The sequence below is a fragment of the Rattus rattus genome, chromosome 5 (genome assembly GCF_011064425.1).
Source record: "Rattus rattus isolate New Zealand chromosome 5, Rrattus_CSIRO_v1, whole genome shotgun sequence".
Taxonomy (NCBI): Eukaryota; Metazoa; Chordata; class Mammalia; order Rodentia; family Muridae; genus Rattus; species Rattus rattus.
This window is the reverse complement of record NC_046158.1, coordinates 82,671,558-82,694,466: the sequence shown is the minus strand read 5'-3', so window position 1 is coordinate 82,694,466 and position 22,909 is coordinate 82,671,558. Positions and strand designations below refer to the sequence as shown.

The window sequence follows — 22,909 nt, the reverse complement described above, 5'->3', positions numbered from 1 at the left end:
GGATTACAGTTGTATGTAACAACACTTGGCGTGTTTATTTTCTGACTGGTGAAATAGAGTCTCAGTGTTGTTTTAATTTGCATTTTCTTAATGGCTAAAGATTTCAGGCATTTTTTTCATATATGGATGGACCATTTATACTTTTCAGAGCTATCCAGTTCATTGTTTCATTTATTGCTTAAATTTTTAATTTTATTTATTACTGTTTAAATAATTCTCAGAGAGGGCTAGAGTTCTGTAATTAAGATAACTGGCTCCTATTCCAAAAGACCTGGATTGAATTTCTAGCACCAACATGGTGACTGACAACCCCCTGTATTCCACTCAGGGGCTATGATGCCCATAGGCATGTGCATGGTACATGAATATATGCAGAGAAACACCCGTACACAGAAAATCCAATAAGTAAATTTAAATATCTTAGAGCTATTTTTATATTTTTACATATTAATCCCTCCAGGGATTATAGGGATTACTCGTAAAAACCCATTCCTTTTTTTAAAATTTATTCTTATATACATGAATGTTTTGTCTAAATGTATATATGTGTACCCATACCATGTGTGTGCCTGATGCTCATAGAAGCCAGAAGGTAGCATTGGGTTTTCAGAAACTGGAGTTACAAACACTTGTCAACCACCATGTGGATGCTGGAAATAGATCCTCTGGACAAGCAGCCAGTGCTCTTAACTGCTGACAGTTAGGAAGCTGAGAAGAACGCCCATTCTTTAGGTTGACTCTTTACTCTTGAGTTGTTTCCACGCTGTGTAGCGGTCTTAGCTCTGCTGAGGCCTGTTTGTCATTTCTTCTCATCTGAGCCCTAACCTGTTTTTGGGTGGTGAAGTGTGCTGTCTTCTTCTGGCTTCTTTATTTGTTGATTACACTTATTTTGTATGTGCTTGTTGGAAGGGAGTGAGTACACGCATGCCACCTTGCTTCAGAAGACAGCTTGTGAGAGTTGGTTCTCCCTAAAGGATTGATCTCAGGTTCCCAGGCTTGGCAAGTGACTTTACCTGCTAAGCCATTTCACCTGCTTTTGATGTTTTCTTTATGCTTTATTTCTCGTAATAATTTCAATGTTTCATGTTTCAATTAAGCTCTTTCTTCTGCCATGAATTCATTTCAATAGCTTAAAAACTAGTTATCTAGTTATTCTTCCAAACGTGGACATTTGGGGTTGGGGATTTAGCTCAGTGGTAGAGGCCCTGGGTTCGGTCCTCAGCTCCGAAAAAAAAAAAATGTGGACATTCAGTTTTCCCAGCACCATTTCTTGAAGAGGCTGTCCTTTCTCCAGTGAATGTTTTTAGCACATTTGTTGAAAATCAGGTCACTCCAGCTGCGGGCCTATCCCTGGATCTGGTTTTGTGCCAGTGCCATGTTTTTGTGAGTGTGATCTGGATCAGGATTGTGTTACTGCTGGCGTTGCTATTGTGCTCAGGCATTGCTTTGCTATTGGGGATCTTTGTGTTCTACATGGATTTTGGAGGTTTTCCATTTTTATTTTTTTGAAGAATATTATTAAATGTTTGGGGGTTGTTTGGTTTTTACGTGTGGACTCTTGTATTCTAAACTGATATTTTTAAAAATTTGCCATGTATCTAAAGATAACCTGAACTTCTGATCTCCCTGCCTCTGTTTCCTGAGTGCAGGAATTATAGGCACCCCCCCTTCCCCAGCACGTTGAGAATGAAACCCAAGGGTTTTTTTCTTTTTTCTTTTTTTAAAGATGTATTTATTTTATGCATATCAGTACAACATAGCTGTCTTCAGACACACCAGAAAAGGGCATCAGATCTCATTACAGATGGTTGTGAGTCACTATGTGGTGGCTGGGAATTGAACTCAGGACCTCTGGAAGAGCATTCAGTGCTCTTAACCACTGAACCATTCCTCCAGCCTGAAACCCAGGATTTTTGTATTGTACAAGCTGAGCAGGCACTCTGCCAGCCTGGCTACTTCCTCAATTTCAACATCTTATTTCTTTCCCTTGTTTTCCTTTGGTTCTTGACTTTAGTACTTAATTATTAGAGTATTTTCTGTCTACTGAATGATACTTAAATTTTTACATTTCTTTGTACCATACTCTGACTAAATCCCATAAATTGTGTTTATAACAATCTGTTTTTAAATGTTTTGTTACTTCAGGTTAGATTTTTATTTTATTTTTTTAAATTCTGTGTGTATGGGTGTTTTGCTTCTGTGTGTGTTTGTTTATGCCCGGTACCTACAGAACCATCTTTCCAGCTTCATTGACTTCTTTTTTAATGGTCGAACATTGTTTTTCTATTAAATCGTACCTTGTTATTTTATCTAGTTTAAGTTCAAATGTATACATTAAAATGTTATGAAAAAAAATTGAGACAAGATCTCACTATGTAGCCCTGGCTGTCTGAAACTCATAAGGAGAATAGATTGACCTTGAACTCGCAGAGATCCACCTGTCTCTCTCTCCAAAGTGCTGGGGTCAAATATGCACCACCACACTCTCGAGAATTTTATGAATTTTCTAAGTGGCTTGGTAAATATTCCATGACTATAAAGTACAAGCAAATCCTACTTTCTATTATTACTTAGGTCTTTTACATTTTTTCTAAAGCCAGCAGGTGTAGTGGTGCACACTTTTAATCCCAGAATTTAGGAGGCAGAGGTAGACAGATCTCTGTGAGTTTGAGGCCAGCCTATTTTATATAGTGAGTTCCAGGATAGCCATATAGTGAGACATCTCACCCACCCATCCAAATCTTGGGAACATAATAAATAATTTCAAAAGAAAGAAAGCATGTGTTCCTGGAGTAGTAAAACATTCGCCCTAGAACTTCTCAGGAAGGCAGATAAGGTGGTTCAGTGGGTGAGGCAATTACCAGTAAGTCTGACTATTTGAGTTCTATCCTAGAACCTATAAAGGTAGAAGGAGAGAATGGACTCCACTAAATAAGCCCTGTAGCATGCATGCACAGAGAGAGACAGACAGATCTCCCACATACAATAAATAAAAGTTTTTAAAAAGTGCTTATTTCAGGAATTGCAAAAGTGGATAGGATATCAGAATGCTTAGTTTATTTTTACTTACTTATTTATTTATTTATTGGCAGGGATTTTCTGGGTAGCTCTGACTATTCTGAAACTTGTAGACTAGGTTGACCTCAAACTCACAGCGATCTGCCTGCCTCTACGTCCCCAAGTGCTAGGATGGCTTGCACTAGCACTGCCCAGCGTGTTTGATTTTTTTGAGGTTGGGTTATATACTTATGAAATTGCATATTATCTTTTTCTTTGTCATTTATTTCATACTGATTTTCGCAATATTGAAGATAGAACCCAAGGCTTAGCACATACTAGGCAAGTACTTACTCTACCACTAACCTGTATTCTCAGTTAGAGTTTACTTGATATATTTTGAACTTGTGTGATTGAGTGCATGGTTTTTTCTTTTGAGATTATACTTACATCTTTTCTAATATTTTTGCAATTTATTATTTTATTTTGACATAAGGTCTAACTATGGATCCCAGACTAGCCTCAAACTCACAGGGATCTAAAAGGGCCTGAATCCGCACAGGACATAACCAAAACCAAGTTATCAGCACAAAGGAGATTTGCTCCAGGGGGACAAAGGGCAGGGAATAAGAGACAAAGTCAGGAAATAGAGGACGAGGTAGAAAAGAAAGGGGGCATAAAGGGATGAGGGGAGGGATATTTACCCCAGAGGGACAAAGGGACTGCTTCTGGACAGAAAGGAAACAGACATGAGCATACGGTAGTTTATAAAGGAACAAGGGGAAACCCCATATTAGGATGAGATGTTTAATTTTAATTGGATGGGTTAAATAGGTGGGCCACGGGGGCTTCTGACTGCACAGACTTCAGTACTTTAATAGCTGAAACCTGCTGGCCAGCCTCAAGAGGAGAAAGGTGCTAACTAAGGGAATAAACCTAAGTAGATAGCTTTAGGACTGTGTGATATAACTAACTGTTCTTAGCAAGGGGGAAAGGGAAAGGTGAGGGCAAAACCCGTCTGGTCTGTTTGTTGTGCTTGGGTCTGCCAGAGCCCTCAGGAACCCTTCCAGGTGGTGAGACTGAGGTGTTCTGTTATTGTTAGCATTTTAAAATACCGTTTCCCATTTCCTTTTCTTTTGGAACTTTTTTCTTATAGCATAAATCACATGTGGAAATATTTAAATATATAAAGAATGCAGACATTATGTAAGCTATCTGTGATTACTGAACACTAGTAATTCCATAAGCAAAGTTTAACAAGGAAGGATACAAAGAAAGTACTTACTTTCCTAATAATTCTCTACTTAAACAGAAAATAAAACTGAATGGGCATTGACTTGGAACAGAAAGGGGAGCATTGAAAGCAATGGAATGTGGCTAGAAAGTGGATAAGGAAGAAAACTGTTCATAATAAATGCTATTGTCTAGAAAGCAAATACATAAGTTAAAGGTACCACATAACCTGCTGAGATACCCACTACATGAATTGCTTTGCTTTTACACCTGTGTATTTTATGCTTATACCAGAGGAGGGCATCAGATCCCATTACAGATGGTTGTGAACACCATGTGGTTGCTGGGAATTGAACTCAGGACCTCTGGAAGAGCAGTCAGTGCTCTTAACTGCTGGGCCATCTCTCACTGCACTTAGTTTTAAAGTTTCATCTTTAATGTTACTAGGACCACAGTATATAGTATTGCTACACCTTTCCCCTTTACTATTTGATAATTACATGTTCTTTTGGAGTCAGGCAGGAGTGGCGACAGGTGCTTTAGTTAAGTATCAGTACTTAAGGCAGTGGCAGCTAGATCTCTGAGTTCAGGGTAGGTTGGTCTACTTAGGTTTGCATAAACCCCATGTCCAAGGGGGGGGGGTGTTTTATTTGTTTTTTTGTTGTTGTTTTTTTTTGTTGTTGTTGTTTTTGATGTGTTTATATACACCCTTGTTTCGAGACAGGGCCTTGTGTGTTGCTGGTCTGCAGAAGATGACCTTGAACTACTGATTATCCTGCCTCCATCTCCTGAGTGTTTCTTATTTGTGTTGTGTGGTAAAGTTCTGTGTGCTTGTTGGTATTTATTTGTTTACTTATTTTGACACAGTTTCTCTACACAACACTGGCTGTCCTAGAACTCATCTCTGACTCAGAGATCTGCCTGTCTTTGCCTCTGCCTGGCAAGCATCCCTGCATTTGTGACCAAATGACTTTCAACAGAACTGATAAAGCACTGACTGGCAAAAGATGTATGTTTTCAACACATAGTATCAGAACAGCTATCAGCCACCTATGAAAGAGTAGAGTTGAACCTTTACCTTATCCCTTATGACCTAAGTTAGGTTATAATTTTAGCATACCACCAAGAGCCTGTTCGATTTGAGAAAAACTGAATTTCATTAAATTTGTAACATTTGTGCTGTAACTGCTGTTCCCAGTCAAGTAGATGAGAATGAAGTGTGTAATATTGGGTTTTTACCAGAGACGTTTATCTAAAGTACATGTGGGCCACTTAACCATTCTATTGTAAAAAGACAAATCAGGACTGGAGAGATGGCTCAGTGGTTAAGAGCATTAACTGTTCTTCCAGAGGTCCTGAGTTCAATTCCCAGCAACCACATGGTGGCTCACAACCATCTGTGATGGAATCAGATGCCTTCTTGTGGTGTCTGAAGACAGTGAGTGTTCTCATAGACATAAATAAATAAGTCATTTTTTAAAAAGACAAATCATCAACTTTTAAGTGAGCAAAGGGAATTGGAGAGATGGTTTGGTGGTCAACAGCACTTACTATCTATCAGACTCCCATGGGGGCCCCACACACCCTTGTAATTCCAGCTCCAAATACTTCTGGCCTTTTAAAAAATGAACAAAGGACATAAACATTTGAGCAAAATATTGAAAATTACCAATAAACTGGACATGGTGGCACACATCTTTAATATGTGCATGCAAAGCTATCTTGGTCTATGTTATCTTCAAATAATTTCTTCAGATATTAGCTGGGGGAAGACACCAGTTTTCTTCATTATGTATAGTGTTAGCTGTGGGTTTTTTGTCAATATCCTTTGAAGTTGGGGAGCTTCTATATATTTTTTTATTATTATTTACTTATGTATGTGAGTACACTGTTGCTGTCTTTAGTCACAACAGAAGAGAGCATTGGATCCCATTACAGATGGTTGTGAGACACCATGTGGTTGCTGAGACTTGAACTCAGGACCTCTGGAAGAGCAGTCTTAACCACTGAACTATCTTTCCAGCACTTTTCCGGGAACTTCTATTTTTAAGTTGATCATTTTCTAGAATGAAAAAGTACTAAATTTTGCAAAATACTTTTTCTATGCCTAGTAATGATCCTGTGATTTTCTTTTTTCTCCCATTGTACCACTAACATAGTATATTATGTGAATTATATTCCTAAGGTAGGTAATAGTCATAATATGTTTTAGTTATGAATTTGTTCTTATTATTTATTTAATTTATTTATGTTTATGCTATGGATCGACAGGCTTGTGCCTGATGGAACGGGCTCTACCACTGAGCTACAACTATCCCTTGTATAACTCTTTACAAGATATATTCACTAGATTTTGCGAAGATTGTTATGTTTATATCATTAGGGATACTGACCTAGTTTTCTCATTACTATTATTTTATTAAGTATTAGTTCTTTCACTGTTGGTAGAATTCAGCAGTCCTGTCTCTGGGACCTGTACTTTTTCTTTATAGGATGAGTTTTTAATTTTCTTTTTTTTATTTGACTAATTAGTTTATATTTTTCATTTGTCTTGCATTCTCAATAATTTGTTTCTTTCTAGGAGTTCATTTCATCTAATTTATAATATTACTTTATTTTAGTAGTTTCTGTTGCTATTTTAAAGTATTTGGGTGTGTGTGTGTGTGTGTGTGTGTGTGTGTGTGTGTGTGTGTGTGTATGAAGGGGGATGGCTGCATGGTAGTCTGCACCATGTACATACCCAGTGTCCATTGGAAGCATCAGGTCTCCTGCAACTGAGTCATCTGTGAGGTGCCGTGGAGGTGCTGGAAATCTTTTGGAAAAGTACCCAGTGCTTTCTCAGCTACTCGCCAGCTCTCCAACCTGTTTCTTATCTTTTTCATATCCAATTCTCCTTCCTTCTAGGAGTTCTTAAAGCATATTGGTTATCTGACCCTTCCTTATTTTCTATCGTTTTTGTGTCTCTGTCTTTTGAAATTATCTTTGATATATGTAACATAGTTTGGTCACAACTGTAAATTTGTACTGCATTCTTATCTGAATTCAATTTGCACCTCTAATTCTTTTTTTTCTTTTTTTTTTTTTTTTTCTTTTTTTCCGGAGCTGAGGACCGAACCCAGGGCCTTGAGCTTGCTAGGCAAGCGCTCTACCACTGAGCTAAATCCCCAACCCAATGCACCTCTAATTCTTGAATTAACAACCATCCCTTAATTTCTTTCCATGGTATTATTTCCAAGCAACTGATTACAAAAATACTTATGGTAATGTTTCAGACATTACTCAAAACATATAACTGTTTAAATATGTGTCGCTGATTCTGTCTGTGTGCTTTAGTTTCAGAAACTCTACCTGTGGCAACTCCTGGTGCATCTGCTGAGACTGCTGGTGTCACTCCCACTCCCTCCTCTGTTGTTGGTACAGTTAAACAAGACCTTCACTTGACTTCAGTAGCTGTCAACACTGTGGAAAACGCCAACTCCACAGAACCCCCCACAGCCATCGAACTTGATAGTCTTCCTTCAGACCAGTTGGCGAAAGGACAGGACACAGTTGCAATAGAAGGTTTTATAGATGAGGAAAATGTTGAAAGTGGAGGTGAAGGCCAATACAGGGAACGTGATGAATTTGTTGTAAAGATAGAAGACATAGAGACCTTTAAGGTGAGTGAATGTTCCCAGGGGTAAAGGGTCTGGTGCATTTGGAGTGCTTGTGTTTTCATGATTTCAGTGGCACACCTGTATTGCAAAACAAAAACTTTATGAGTTTGATAAGGTTGGACTGAATGTCATATTTATAATTTCATTAATTCATCTAGCCTGTTACTCTATAGCCCAGGTTGGCACTGTGGCAAGGGCTATCACACGGAGCAGATGTTTGTTGAGATGGGAGTTTCATGTAGTTCAGGCTGGCCCCGTGTGGACATGCCATGAAGTTGAGGATGACCTTAAACTTGTGATCCTCTACCCTCTACCATCGAAAGACTGGGATTACATGTGTGTACCACCTTATACAGTTTTATGCAGTCCTTAGGACTGAGTCAGGGCCTTGTCTGTACTAAGCAATCACTTTACCAGTTAAGCTACATCTTAAGTCCAAATTATAGAACTGTTAATTTTTTTCAGGACTTCCAACTGAATACATTATTAGGGATATTAGAAAATAACAGAACTAACATAAACATGAATTTGGATTTAATTTTAGAGCTTAAATTGTAGCACCATGAGTAAAATGGTATAATTCATAAGAAATTATCTGTCATACTTATTTTGGTTAGTATTTTAGTCTCTTGTTACATAGCCTGATGCTGTTTTTGTTGTTGTTGTTGTTGTAGTTTTAATTCCGGATAGCCTTGAACTACCAGTAGTTTCTTGACTCAACCTTCCATATGTTGGGATAATAGGTTGAGCCAGTGTACCTAGATAGCTAGCCGTATTTAATATATTTTTGGAGTTTTGTTTGTTTGATTTTGCTGGCATTGTTTTTAAATTGAGAAGGAAAGCAAAGGAATTAGATAGAACAAGGAAGACTGTAACATTCACATTGTCTATGATCCTACCATTGATAGTTAACTCCTGTTACAACTGTAGCATATTTGTTTTAGATGTTATAAAACTGCACAAATGAGAAGATAATACCACTAACAGTTTCTTCCAGTCATCTTAGTTGAAAGGGCAATGGGTTTCGTGTCAGCGAGCTCCTCTTTTGGGGGAAAACTGAAACGAAGGCTGAATAGAATCATTTTTAGGGGTCAAGTTTATCTATATATCCACAGCCCCCTCCCTACACCCTTCATTCTTCATTAGCATGTTAATCAAGACCTTTGTTTTGATGTCACAACCACAAGGTTGTGGGGGGGGTGATTATTGTAGAAACTCGGCCATAGATAAGAGATAAAGAGTTATGCTGGGTGTAGTTGTGCATACCCTTAATACCAGCACTCAGCAGGCAGAGGCAGGTGCTCTCTGTAGGGTTAAAGTCAGCCTGATCTACATACAGATTCCAGGACCACCCAGGCAACATAGAGACCCTTCCTCAACTCCCTACTTCCCTCCATGAAAGAAGGGAAAGAGTGAAAAGTAAAGGTAGCCCTTAAAGATTCCTACCCACAGTAACAATCTATAAATATAAGCATGTTGATATTTTCCTAAATGTAATTAATTTTGCTTATTATAGGAGGCTTTAAATACAGGGAAAGAGCCCCCAGCTATTTGGAAAGTACAGAAAGCTTTGTTACAGAAATTTGTTCCTGAAATTCGGGATGGGCAAAGAGAATTTGCAGCTACAAATAGTGTAAGTAAAATGCTTGATTCTACGTGCTCTTCTAAACTGACTCTCAGGTGAATGGAGAAGGGGTCAAATGCACCTACCTTCCTGATAACAGCACTGGCTGCTCCTGCAGAGGACCCCCATGGCATGAAGAATGATAACTCCAGCTCTAGGGGATCCTATGCGCTCTCCTCATTACTGAGGACACCCGCACTCACATGCACATGCCCACACAGACACATAGGCACAAAATTTAAAATAAATAAGTGAAATGAAGAAACAGCTGAAAAGATAGCTCTGAAGTTAGTAATGCATACAACTCTTGAACTGGAGCTGAGTTCATGTTAGGAAGCTCATAACTTCCTATAACTCCAGCTCTTCCTCAGGTGCCGGCACTCACTTGTACACGCTTACTCGCGCTCGCTTTCTCCCTTTCTCTATTTCTCCCTCGCCCTCTCCCTCTCCACTTCCCCTGCCCCCTCTCCCTCTCTCTCCCTACCCATTCTTAAAATCAGGATAAAATTAGTCTGGTTATGGATATATTTTAGAAAATACAAAGGATGGCTGACCATGAACTTAACAGCATAATATTTATGTGTAGATTATATAATTGTATAATTTGAATACTTTTTTCTTTAGTACCTTGGGTATTTTGGAGATGCAAAAACTAAATACAAAAGGATATATGTGAAGTTCATTGAAAATGCAAACAAAAAGGAATATGTCAGAGTGTGTTCCAAAAAGCCAAGAAATAAGCCTTCACAAACTGTCAGGTATTTGTTTTCTTCTGTTATGTATTTATGGACTTATTTGGGTATTGTTATTATCTAAAGGGTCTATCTTGTCAGTTAAAGACTGAGAATGCTGCAGTACCTTTGCAGTAAGTGAGTCCTTTTCAGAGAACGAGGTGGGTATTGCAAGGCTAGTGGCTCTCTCTGGTGGAATAGGTGTCTTCTTTGCTTGGGTCTTTTGGTGTCGCTATAGTAAAATGGAAAAGACCCAAGGTATAAAATTTATTGAATCCAACTGTTTGTGACCGAACCTCTCAGGAGCCCTCTTTTCCATCAGTAGGGTGTAAGAAATAAATGATTGTTGGGGTTACAGCAAGATGATTGGGGGCTAGGGGGCACACAGACATGTACATTATCAGGTCAGCACATAGTAGGCCTATCAGAGATCAATGTGCTTGGGTTGTCTGCAGCATGAGTCTGGGAGGTAACTGGAATGACTGACTCTGTGATAGGTATTAGAATGTGGGTATGACCCTAGGTACTCTCATCAATCTACTGTCATCAGTGGGTCTAGGTTAATTAAGATCACCACCTATTTTCAAGCTGCTGATCCAGGTGTCATGATGGACTTTAACCACAGAAATTTTTAGATTCAGCATCGGACAAATCTTCAGAGGTCTGAGACCAGTGCGTTTGCATTTCTGTGTCAGAACTTAGTAACCACCCGAACATCAGAGCTGGATTTGGTTTTCCATATCTCATATTCTCTGGGAAATTAATCCATAAGGAGTTTGGTGGGATAAAGATTAGGTTATTAGTCCCTTAATAATTGAACACGGAGTGTCAGTCTCAATCTGTTTCAGAAAAATGCTATGGGAGTTATTCGAGTTGTGTGTAGCATATGAACTTTATTTTGGAAGTGTTGATCTGAGCATGTTTAATCTTATTAATCATAAAAGTTCTTTTTGTTTTTTTTAATCTTAAAAGATTTAATGATTTTAATAAAAAAAATTTTAACATTGCAGAAATATTCCATCTAAACCAAGTAGTATCAGTAAAACTTCTGACCCACCAGTATCAAAAACTACAACTATAAAAGCCCCTTCTACAAAACCCAAAGCGAAACAGCTCAAAGTAAAGGCTGAGCCACCACCAAAGAAAAGGAAGAAATGGAAGGAAGAATTTTCATCCTCACAATCTGAATCATCTCCTGAGGTCCGTTCTAGCAGTAGTGAGGATGAGGGTGAGTTCCCCAAGAAATTAGTATTTTGATACTTTTGGACGGTGTGCAGGAATGGAGGGGATGATGGTGGTGGCAGTTCAGATCAAATTTGCTTAGTTGATATGCAGGTTGATGCTACTGTACAAAGTTCATTGTGCTTTGTACAAACTACACCCTACAGAACACAGTTAGCCTACACATGTGGCTCTGGAAAGCAGGAAAGGCAGAGCTCACTTTGATGTGTTCTAGCCTAAGGAATACCAATTATCTACTAAGTCTGGGAATTACAAGGCCTAACGTGGGGAGATGGCTCAGTGGCCGGGAGGATCTAGGCAGTTCCCAGCAACACATCAGTCGAAGCACAACTGCCTGTAATTCCAGTTCCTGCACACATGTGCTACACATAAACTCATGGATGTGCATAGATGTTTACATAAACAAAAATAATTAACCTTAAAGAAAACATCCTGTAGTCCCCAAATCCTACATCTGTGTTTATGCCAGAAGACAAATCTTGGATGAAACAATCCAAACTGTAATTAATTAGTATAATATGATAACATGACATTAAATATGTCTATCAATATTTGCCATAGTAGAGTTTAAAACATGTACAAAGCAAGAATATACAGCACTTATTCTATTAGCTATCAAAACATGGAGTATAATATGTACAAGACATTTCAAAGGGTTCAGCAGAGGACAGAGGCTGGCAGTCTTGCTTACAGACATCTGATTGCTGCCCAACTTTTGTGGATAACAGCCCACAGATACTGTTTGGAAATACATGATTTCATATAGTTGTAGTTTTGAGTTGTGGTACAGAGACCATGTGACCAGAAAAAAGCTAAAGTATCCACCATATGACTCTTGAGGAAAGTTTACTGGAGCTCATTCCTCTAAGACCTAACAATAGAGACAAAGGGAGACAGAGGAAATGGAAGGCAGGCTGTTGAAGCCAAGCTAAAGCTGGGAGTCTAGAGTCTTTATAAACAAAGGAGAGTTTTTGGAGGAACTCAAGTTAAAGCAATATGACAAGATTTTAAATGTAATTGTTAGACCAGTTTCAGGCAAAAATGACATCAGAACCCAAGTAGTGGAAACGAATGTAAGAAGCAAAACCGATGCTTTGTTTTCTGACAGAATCTCCCTAAGTAGTCCTGGATGCCTGGAACTCACAGAAGTCCTCCTGCCTTTGCATCCTGAGTGCTTGGATTAAGGGTGTGTGTGATTTTTGTTGTTGTTAGTTGTCCTCTGACCTGTAGATGCGTGCTGCAACAAACTGTAATATGTGTACACATACAAGATAGCTGTGAATTAAACATTCAAGGTAGAAGCATATGTATTAGTATTATAAGGAAGTTCACTGCCCAGTATATATATTTAAAGCCTTATTTGTGCTTTTTGCAGTTAATTACTTACTGCTTAGGGGGACTTGGGTTCTTAATTTGTAATTATACACTCAGGTTAAAAAGGAACAGTTTTCTAGCATAAGTAACATGGTTTACCACTAGGTGTCACTAGTTAAGCAGCGTGACACCTATAATATGGGTTTAAATGCTGGTAATTTTATTTTATTTTCACTTGTAGAGTTTGTATGTATACTTGCATGTATGCGTGCATGTGTAAGTGTACGTATGCTGTGGCATACGTCAAGTCAGGGGAGAACATTGGGAGTCAGTTCCCTCTGTAGAGCAGGCTGGTCTTGAACACAGATCCTACCTCTACCTCCCAAGTGCTGGGATTAAAGGTGTATGCCACAACCACCAGGCTCCATTAGTAGCTTATTATTGGAATGGTTCCTTGTCCTTTTGTGGCTAAATTTAGGATGTCTTGATTTTTGTCTCTGGGTTGAATTTGTTTTTTGAGATAGGGTCTCTGTAGCTCCCAATTCTATACAGTTCAAGATGACTTTGAATTCCTGATGCCCCTGCCTCTATCTCCTCAATGCTGATATTAGTGTGTGCCTCACTTCAACTGGCTATAGTCTGAGCTTTAAACTTGTATTATATGCATAATTTTAAAGTATTAATTCCCATACTATATGGTGTCTTTTTAAATGTTTTATATTATGATGAAGCCCAAATTACTGATTCTGTTTCTTGTGTTTTGTTTTGGTTAAAATCAAATCCATGGGCATCAACATTTGAACTTTTCTTCTTAAGAGTTTTATATTTAGGTCCCGTTTTATTTTAGAATATTTAAAAAGTAGCATTTAGGATTGGGGTGTGGCTTAGTAGTAGATTTGTCTGACATGCCTGGGACCCTGAGTTCAGTCATTGATACGGGAAATAATTTAGTAGTGTCCCCACTGCTTGTCATCCAGGAGCCTTCAAATGCTGTGAAGCCGCTCAGCTTGCAGTGGTGAGTACGGGTTTTCTAGGTTCCACATTTTACCTGGAACCAGCTACATCTTATCATTCATAAATGCCGCAAGGTTTTAGGGTTTTCGTTTGTTTTCGATTTTGAGACAGGATCTTACCAGATAGCAGTGGCTCTCTATGTGTACTTACTACTTGCTGTATGTCCAGACCAACCTGCCTTTGCCCTCAAAGTGCTAGGGTGCGAGCCACCATGCCTAGCCTGGTTTTCATTTTGGAGTCAGGGTTCTCACTACTTAGAACTAACAGACATTTCTTAACTTGTTAATTATGTGGTGTGTGTCTGTCTGTCTGTCTTGTCCATGTTTGTGGAAATGTGGATTTTGTGCATTTGAGTACAGTGCTTGCAGAGGTCAAATGGGTACGTTGAATCCCCTGGAATTGGAGTTACAGGCAGCTGTGATCGCCTCACCATGGGTGCTATGAATCAAAATTGCATCCTCCCCAGGAACATATATGTTCTTAATCACTGAGCCATCTCTCCAGTTCCTAGTTTTGGCCTTATTTTAAGACTTATTTTCATTTTCTAGGTATGACTATTTTGCTTGTATTTATGTATATGTGCCCCATTTGGGACTCCTGCCCACAGAGGCCAGAATAGGGCATCAGTTTTTTCTTAGAATTCCAGGTCCAGCCAAGTTCTCTGGAAGAGCATCCAGTGCCCTTAACTGCTGAGCTATCTCTCCAGTCCTGGCCTTTATTGAACTCTTAATCCTTGTGCCTCTAAGAGGCCTCCTGAGTACTGGGATCCAGTCATGTGCCACCAATCCCATTTAATCCTGCAGTCTTAGATAGAATTTAATGTGCATAGGCTATGTTTGCATCTAAAATTAGTACATGTCACTAGAATTCTGTAATGATTTTAAGTGTAGAAATAAAGAGAGTCGGATGTGGTGATGCACCCTATTTAATCCCAGCACTTGGGAGGCAGAGGCATGGAGATCTCTGAGTTCGAGGCCAGCCTGCTCTACAAAGTGAATCCAGGGCAGCCAGGGCTGTAACACAGAGAAACCCTCTCTGAAAAACAAACACAAAGGAATTAAAAAATATCTGTTTTTGTGCATGTCATGTAGTGTTTTGTTTAATCTGGTTTCTTGAAACAAGAGCCTCTCTGTGTAACCTTAGCTGCTGGGCAATTTAATGTAGCCCAAGTTGGTCTTGAACTCACAGAGCTCCTCCTACCTCTGCCTCCCATCACTATGCCAACTCCTGGCTTTCTTACTAGACATAGAGACATCACTGAGATTCCAGCCAGGACAAAAGAGAAACTGGCTCTCACCTGGCATGTGTCAAATGCTCCTGTGGTGCCAGGCCTCACAGTTAGGTGGGAAGCTTTTTATATGCCCAAGCTTGAACACTATTCATTCTTAACTCCACCACTAGCAAGGCTCTGTTCTAGAAGGCTGCTTGTCTAGGCTTTGTTCTGTATTACAGTGCCACAGTGCTGGCCTGCTGACCCATACCTATAATCTCAGCACGTGGGAGGTGAATGCTTTTGAAGACTGCTAAGTGCAAAACCCTGCGTCACAGAGCAAAACAAGCTCTGCCATGAGTGTGAGTGTTATGTGTACCAGGCTAGCCTCAAACATGGCACATTGCTGTTGATGACCCTGAACTCCTGATCTTCCTGCCTCACATACTAACTGCAGGGATTGCAGGTGTGCATCACCACAGTCCCACTCATCTGGAATGTTTTTGTCTGTCTGTGCCTGGGTGTGCTTGCATGTGTGTGTGTTGATGCACATACATGTATATAAGGCAGAGGTTGCTGTCAGTGCCTTCCTTCCTTCCTCATCACCTTTTTCTTTTCTGAGGCAGGGTCTTCCATTTGAACCTGGAGCCTAATGATTGGGCAAGAATGGCTGGCCAGCAAGTTTCCAAGGGCCCTCCTGTCTCTACCTTCCCAGTGGTAGGACTAAAAGTATGTGCCATGCCAGGCATGGTGGTGCATGCTTTTAATCCCAGCTCCTGGGAGGCAAAGGCAGGTGGATCTCTGTGAGTTCAGCTCCATCCTGATCTACAAATTGAGTTTGAGGACAGCCAAGGCTGTTACATAGAGAAACCATGTCTTGAAAAAGAAACAAAAGTGTGTGCCATTCTTGGCTTTTTAATGTGGGTAAGTGGGTGGCTGGAGAGATGGCTCAGTGGTTAAGAGCACTGACTGCTCTTCCAGAGGTCCTGAGTTCAAATCCCAGCAATCACATGGTGGCTCACAACCATCTGTAATGGGATCTGATGCTGTCTGCTGGTGTGTCTGAAGACAGCTACAGTGTACTCACATGAAATAATGTGGGTAATTGGAGATCTGAATTCGGATCGCCAACACTTTACTGACTGAGCCATCTTTCCCACCCTGCCTGAATTGTCTGTAAACAAAGAATCAGAATGAATTAAATTAGAAGAAATATTTGTCTTCAGTCTTGTTTATAGGCTACCAATTATGAAAAACAATGTTACAATAGTCAGAAAGGGAAAAAAATTAGTGTCCCGTCTCTTATTCATCCTAGGCTTTGAGCCTCCAGCTCCCTCTGTCACCCGTTTTCTAAACACAAGAGCAATGAAGGAAACTTTCAAGAGTTACATGGAGTTGCTCGTCAGCATTGCTCTGGATCCTGACACCATGCAAGCCCTAGAAAAGAGCAACGGTATGACCTGCTAAGAAGCTCATTCAAAAAATTTTGTTTAAATAAATTTTCTCACTGTTGTCTCTTTTGTTTTATTTTGTTGTTTGTTCTTGGAGTTTTGTGTTTGTTTTAAGACAATGTCTCATTGTATAGACAAGGCTAGCCTGGAACTCACAGATCCCCAGGCCTCTGCCTTGCAAGTGCTGGGACTAAAGGTGTGCACTACCATGCTTGGCCTTCTTTATAATTAAAATTATTAAAGAACTCTAGTAACATATACTAAACTTTTAATGCAAACATAGCCTTTGCATGTATAAAATTTCACTTAAATTCAGTGGCAAGACCGCAGAATTAAATGGGATTGGCGCATTACTGTAATCTTAGCATTTGAGTCGCAGAGGCATGGGGATCTCTGTGTATGCCACCATACTTGACATTTTCCCCCAATGCTTACCTGTTGTTTATTTATATATTGTGGTATATGTAATGTATGCAAATATTGTGCTGGTAAATTAACAGTTTGATAACCCCAACTATTTAATATGTCACCAAAAATGATTAATTTGTTTCTGTCATACTGTTACTCTCCCCTTTTCTAACATAACCATTCTGACTCATTTCTGACAATGGGTTACAATTGTTTTTCTTCCCCTACTTTTTCTTTGCTCCAGATTTTAGTGAAGTACACACCTTTAATCACAGCATTCAGGAGTCAAAGGCAGATGTGTCTGAATTCTAGGCCAGCTAGAATTACATAGCGAGACCCAGTGTCAAACAAACCAAATCTTTGAGTGGGGTTGTAATTAATGATAAGGTACATACTTTACCAGTGTGTGCAAGGCCCTGGTTCCATCTCCAGTACTAGCCAGAAAAACAAGTCTTATTCATACTCGATAACTTAGAATGTTAAACAAGTTTGTATTTTGTAGCATTACTTTTGTTGGATAATAAATGAGATTTAGAGGAGTTAATCATCCTCCTAGTGCTCATTCTTTTGTTTTAGTTGAGATAAGGGACTAGGCACGGTGGTGCACATATTTAATCCCAGCGTTTGAGAGGCAGGAACAAGTGGATCAATGCTCACCTGGTATATTCACCTGATCTATACCAGTTCTGTACCAGTCAGAGCTGGCTATGTAATAAAAACTTGTCCCTCCGAAAAAAGAAAGAAAAAGCAGGCAACAGATGCTATGCTGTGTAATGTTGATGCTGCTTCCTTGCTCATTTGATAAACTGAGTGTGCAGGCTGACCTTTGTTCTGAAAGGTGAATGCTGTTTGTTTGTTTAGAGACAGGGTTTCTCAGTGTAGCCCTGGCTGTCCTCAAACTCAGAGATCTTCCTGCCTCTGCCTGCACATGCTGGGATTAAAGGTGTGTGCCACCACCTCCAGCTTAATTAAATGCCTACTTCTTAAAAGCTTTATTATACATAAGCCATCACATTTAATGTCCTCTAATGTACAGGTTGTTTGAGGTTCCCCCTCAAAAGGAGCATGTTACAAACATTTATGTTGATTGCTTATCTCATTAAATAAATTATTATTTCAGATGAGCTTCTTTTACCACATATGAAAAAAATAGATGGCATGCTGAATGATAACCGGAAAAGACTGCTTGTGAATCTTCATTTGGACCAGCCGTTCAAGGTATTTCCTGTTAGTGATGTCTTTGGCAGGCTTCAGAGTAGTCAGTCTCAACGGAATAGAACGAGGAGCTAACTGAGTCACTCTTACTTTGGTAATTTTTGAAAATATAACAAGATTAGTTTATGCATCATAAGTCTGTTCAGCATATTTTTAGCTTCTTGTTTGTGTATTTATGTTTAAATTCATTTTCAGTTATTTATATGTAATGTGCCTCCTATAATTTTTTCTGTTTCCCAAAAGTGTTTTCTTAAACTGTCATATTCAAGTCTTATGTTTCTTTTATGTTTTTATATTTTCCAAAGACAAATTTTTATTTTCTGTGTGTGGATTAGTGTTTTATTTACATGTACTTTGTGCAAAATGTGTGTGCAGTCCTCATATAATTTCTAAAAGTGTACACATTTTGGAATGGAGAGATGACTCAGCAGATGAGAGCACCCACTGCTCTCCAGTGGACCCAGGTTGGATTCCCAGCACCTACACACATGGTGGCTCACAACCATCTGTGATCCAGTCTCAGGAATCCAGTGCCCTCTTCTGCTGCATATGCAATACAGATAACATTCAGGAACACCCTTGTTTGTGTACATTAGCTGGGTGTGTAGGAACATACCTATAATCTCAACACTTGGAAGGTGATTTAGCAATGTAAGTTGGTATTTTTGTTACTTGCAGTATGGAACTGAAAGGTAATCTGAACTCAGAAAATTTATCATAAAAGCTACTCGGTCTAGAAAACTTCCCAGGCCTCCTATTTAATGTGTAACATTGTGAACTATCTGTTATGTCTCCTTCAGCAGAGTTTGTTATTGTCGTCATTGATGGTGATTACATACATTTGTGAAAAAAGCTAATTTTGTTTAAGATTTATTTATCTTATATATGTGAGTACACAGTTGCTCTCTTCAGACACACGAGAGGATGGTATCTAATCCCATTACAGATGGTTGTGAGCCACCGTGTGGTTGCTGGGAATTGAACTCAGGACCTCTAGAATAATCAGTGCTCTTAACCGCTGAACCACCTCTCCAGCCCTGTTAAATATTACTTGAAATGCTTCAAATAGAAGACCAAGAAAAATGTTTCTTTTAGAAACAATTAGCACCATGAGAACATGGTAGATCATATCTATAAGTTCAGCATTCTTGAGGTTGAGGCAGGAAGATGACCATAAGTTCCAGGCCAAGTTGGCCTACATAATAGGATCCTATATTAAAAGAAAAGAAAAGAAAGACTAAACAAGAGAAATGTGGAAGTGGGGCATATAGTTCAGTGAGCATTAGAATGCTTGCCTGAAACACATTAGCCAGGTTCAATGCTCTATACAACCCCCAAATAAAGGAATGAAAAAATACTTAGCCCCACTTGCTATCATAAACTTGGTGCCTTTTTCATTTAGATTTATTTAACCCTTGTGTTTATGCGTGTCTTATCTACATGCATGTAAGTGCACCACAGGCATGCAGTGCCCTCAGGGGTCAGAAACAGCATCCAGCCCCACCAGAACTGTAATTACAAACAATTGTAAGCCTTCATGTGGATTCTAGGAACCAGCCCTGGTCCCCTGCAAGAGTAGAGTATTTAACCACTGACATATCTCTCCAATCCCAATGCTATAATTTTAGAGTAGGTCCTAAAGCTTCTAATGTTGGTGGTGCTCTGTCTCTACCCTGAAGGATTTTAGCATTGTATTCTCATTGGAAAATATAATTTATAGTCTGTTTACAGTCTTGAAATTTCATTTGTTGTGATTGACAATTCTAGATCCAGAATTATTTAAGCGGGGGTATTTTTTAAGTGCAGAGTGCCTATGTATGTGATAAAAGCACAAGTAATGTGAGGTAGAAATTGATGGTAGTTCTTCAGTAGATACGCCAAAAGTTTTACTATGTTTATCAAATTTCATTTCCCTGTTATACTTAGAACTAAGAAAAATTTTAGTTTTTAAAATGTACTGTTTTCAGGTTCACAGTTTGTAAAAAGTGTCAGTCTGGAATAGAACAATGAAAATTAAATTACATCCTGAATCATACATGTAACAGCATTTTTACCCCTTACTGTCATAATAACTCATGCTATTCTAGCTAAATCGAGTTTTAGGAAACTGGTCAGTCATCATGTTTGTCCTCGGGGTTTATTCTGTTACTGTGTGCAGCTTTTCACGCCACAGAGCCTTATCCAGCAAGTGAGGGCACTAACATCAGACTAGACCAGGACTGGTTCTGCCATGTGGCCACTGCATCATCAGTGCTGGCTCCCTGTCTGTGGAGAGCACACTCTCAAACTCTGGTTCGGGATCTTATCCCACAAGCTCTTTTCTATGCAGGACAAGAAAGCGAGAAAAGTAAGACAGGAAACACAGCCATTATTCTTGCTATCTGTCCACATCTTCATTTAGAGTCTGATGGCTCACTGTAGCTGGTTCAAGGTCTTAGTCACAAGGGCTTTGAAGAACACATATGTTTTTACTTTCCAGTCAGAGAGGGATTACTAATAATAATTCAGGGTTCCTTCAGCATGGTGTACTGTTGCTCAAAAAATTAGGACACATTATTAGCCCAGATTCAAGGAAGGGATATATGTGTGTGCTTGTGTGTATATAAGTTTTGAATAGCTGAATTCAGATTAGTTTTCTTCTGATGTCATTTATTATCCTTTGTTATTTTAAAGAATGCTTTGGAAAGTTTTCCTGAACTGACAATTATTACTCGAGACTCTAAAGCAAAGAGTGGAGGATCTGCTATTTCTAAAATCAAAATGAATGGCAAAGCTTATAATAAGAAAACTCTAAGGACTTCTAAAACAACCACTAAGTCTGCACAGGTAAGAATGTAGTGCTTAATAAGTGAATACCTTTTCCAGTTAACACGGATCCTATAAAACCATTGAAATAAGCAAGTGTGTTATCATAAAGGGTCAGCACTTTGGGGGAGGATAAGTGGTGTGGTCTCAGGAGCAGGCACTGTTGTTTGTCTTCCATGTATATATGCCTGAAGTTATTATACTTGGCAAATAGTGAATATTCACAGAAATTTTTTTTTTACAGAATTTATAAAATAGAGTAATAAGGGAAACTATCTGATGTGTAAGTTTATGTGTTTATATGTAGTTTTAAACTAATTTTTAATTCATTAAAATATTTACATGCAACATACTTTGAAATATGTGTATTCATTATAGAGAAGTAAACATGAAAATTGATGGGGTTTTTTTACCTATTCAAAGTCATGTATACAGAATTTGGAAGCACTTGTATATGCGTGACTATACACTATAAGATTGAATATTAATATACTTCTAAAGTCACTAAAATGGCATTTGTTCATCTCCACAGTATACATTATTGCAATCTTTTCAGTATAATGATTTCACATAAAAATTGTATTCTCAGCTCGGTGAGGGTGGCACATGCCTTTAATCCCAGCACTCAGGAGGCAGAAGCAGGTGGGTCTCTTGAGTTTGAGGACAGCCAAGGCTACATAAGAAATCATGTCTCAACTTATTTTGTATATGTTGGTGGTGCATGCCTGAATCCCAGAACTTGTCAGGTAGAAAGATGAGGAGTTTGAGGACAGCTTCAAGCTACAGAGCAGTATCGAGGGTAGCCTGTCCTATATGTCTCAGAAAAAACAAACAAGAACTAGAAATATATTCACAAGAGCACAAAGTATGTAGTTACCACAAAATTGTTCTTAAGAAAAATCCAGAGTGCCAGTGGACATGGTGTCACATGCTTTTAATCCAGAGAAGGGCAATGAGAGCTCTGTAAGTTGTAGGACACCCAGGACTACATAGTGATCCTGTCTCAGAAAACTATGGGGTCTGGAGAGATGGCTCAGTGGTTAGGAGCACTGACCCCTCTTCCAGAGGTCCTGAGTTCAATTCCCAGCAATCACATGGTGGCTTACAACCATCTGTAATGGGATCTGATGCCCTCTTCTGGTGTGTCTGAAGGTCTGAAGACAGCTTAAATAAATCTTTAAAAACAAAAACCTGGTAATTTTTATTTTTCTCTCTTCCCCGGACCCCCACTTCTCTTCTCTGTTTTTGAGACAAGGTCTCACTATGATGGCCTGACTTGGTGTATAAACCAGGTTGGCTTTAAACTCATCTGCTTCTGGAGTATCAAGACTAAAAGCATATGCCATCACGCTTAATTTAAAATTATTTACTTTATGCAAAGAAGAGATAGACCCCCATTAACTGTCTAAGACAACTACAACAAAATCCTTTGTGTATTTACAGTGTACCAAATACAGTTCTAAGTACTGGAGTGCTAGAGAGATGGTTCCATCACACCTATATACATAATGAAAGACAGTGGAATAAATCAGAGCATTAGAGATACCATAGTAAAAGCTAGTAAAACTCCATGTTTTCATATAATTTCTATTCAGTGGATAGGGATGCAATGATAAACACATAATAAACACAAAGTTAGCCAAGTTGGAGGATAAAAAAAATCCTGTGTGAGGTGCATGTAATGTTGGGAGGTAAATGGCAGGAGGATCATGGGTTCAAAGCCAGCCTCAACTTCATGGAACCTGTTTTAAGAAAGAGATAGAGGTCCTACAATTCTGGCACTGGGGAGACAGGCAGACCTGAGACCTAGGCCAGCCAGAGCTGCAGAGGGAGACCCTGACTCAGCAGGAGGATAAAGCAAGCAGCACCTCCACTCTTGCTATCTAAAATGTTTCTATTTAGATTTTTTATAATGCTAATTTGTTTTTTCAAATGGCATGTACTCATAACATGATAAAGAGGGACTAAAATATAATTTAAATTTAGGCTCCTATGTGTATGAATACAGC

The 22,909-nt window shown here is 39.1% G+C and overlaps 1 protein-coding gene across 2 annotated transcripts in view; it reads left to right on the top strand.

The window, feature by feature from the left end:
* Positions 1 to 22,909, top strand: part of Qser1 (glutamine and serine rich 1) — a 43,107-nt gene that overhangs the window by 14,561 nt on the left and 5,637 nt on the right. For both annotated transcript variants that reach the window (XM_032903837.1, XM_032903838.1), the window contains exons 3-9: positions 7,564 to 7,889; positions 9,403 to 9,519; positions 10,135 to 10,268; positions 11,252 to 11,469; positions 16,337 to 16,474; positions 18,001 to 18,098; positions 20,769 to 20,921. In XM_032903837.1, coding sequence (XP_032759728.1) covers positions 7,564 to 7,889; positions 9,403 to 9,519; positions 10,135 to 10,268; positions 11,252 to 11,469; positions 16,337 to 16,474; positions 18,001 to 18,098; positions 20,769 to 20,921 — 1,184 coding nt within the window. The remainder of the gene's footprint in view (positions 1 to 7,563; positions 7,890 to 9,402; positions 9,520 to 10,134; positions 10,269 to 11,251; positions 11,470 to 16,336; positions 16,475 to 18,000; positions 18,099 to 20,768; positions 20,922 to 22,909) is intronic.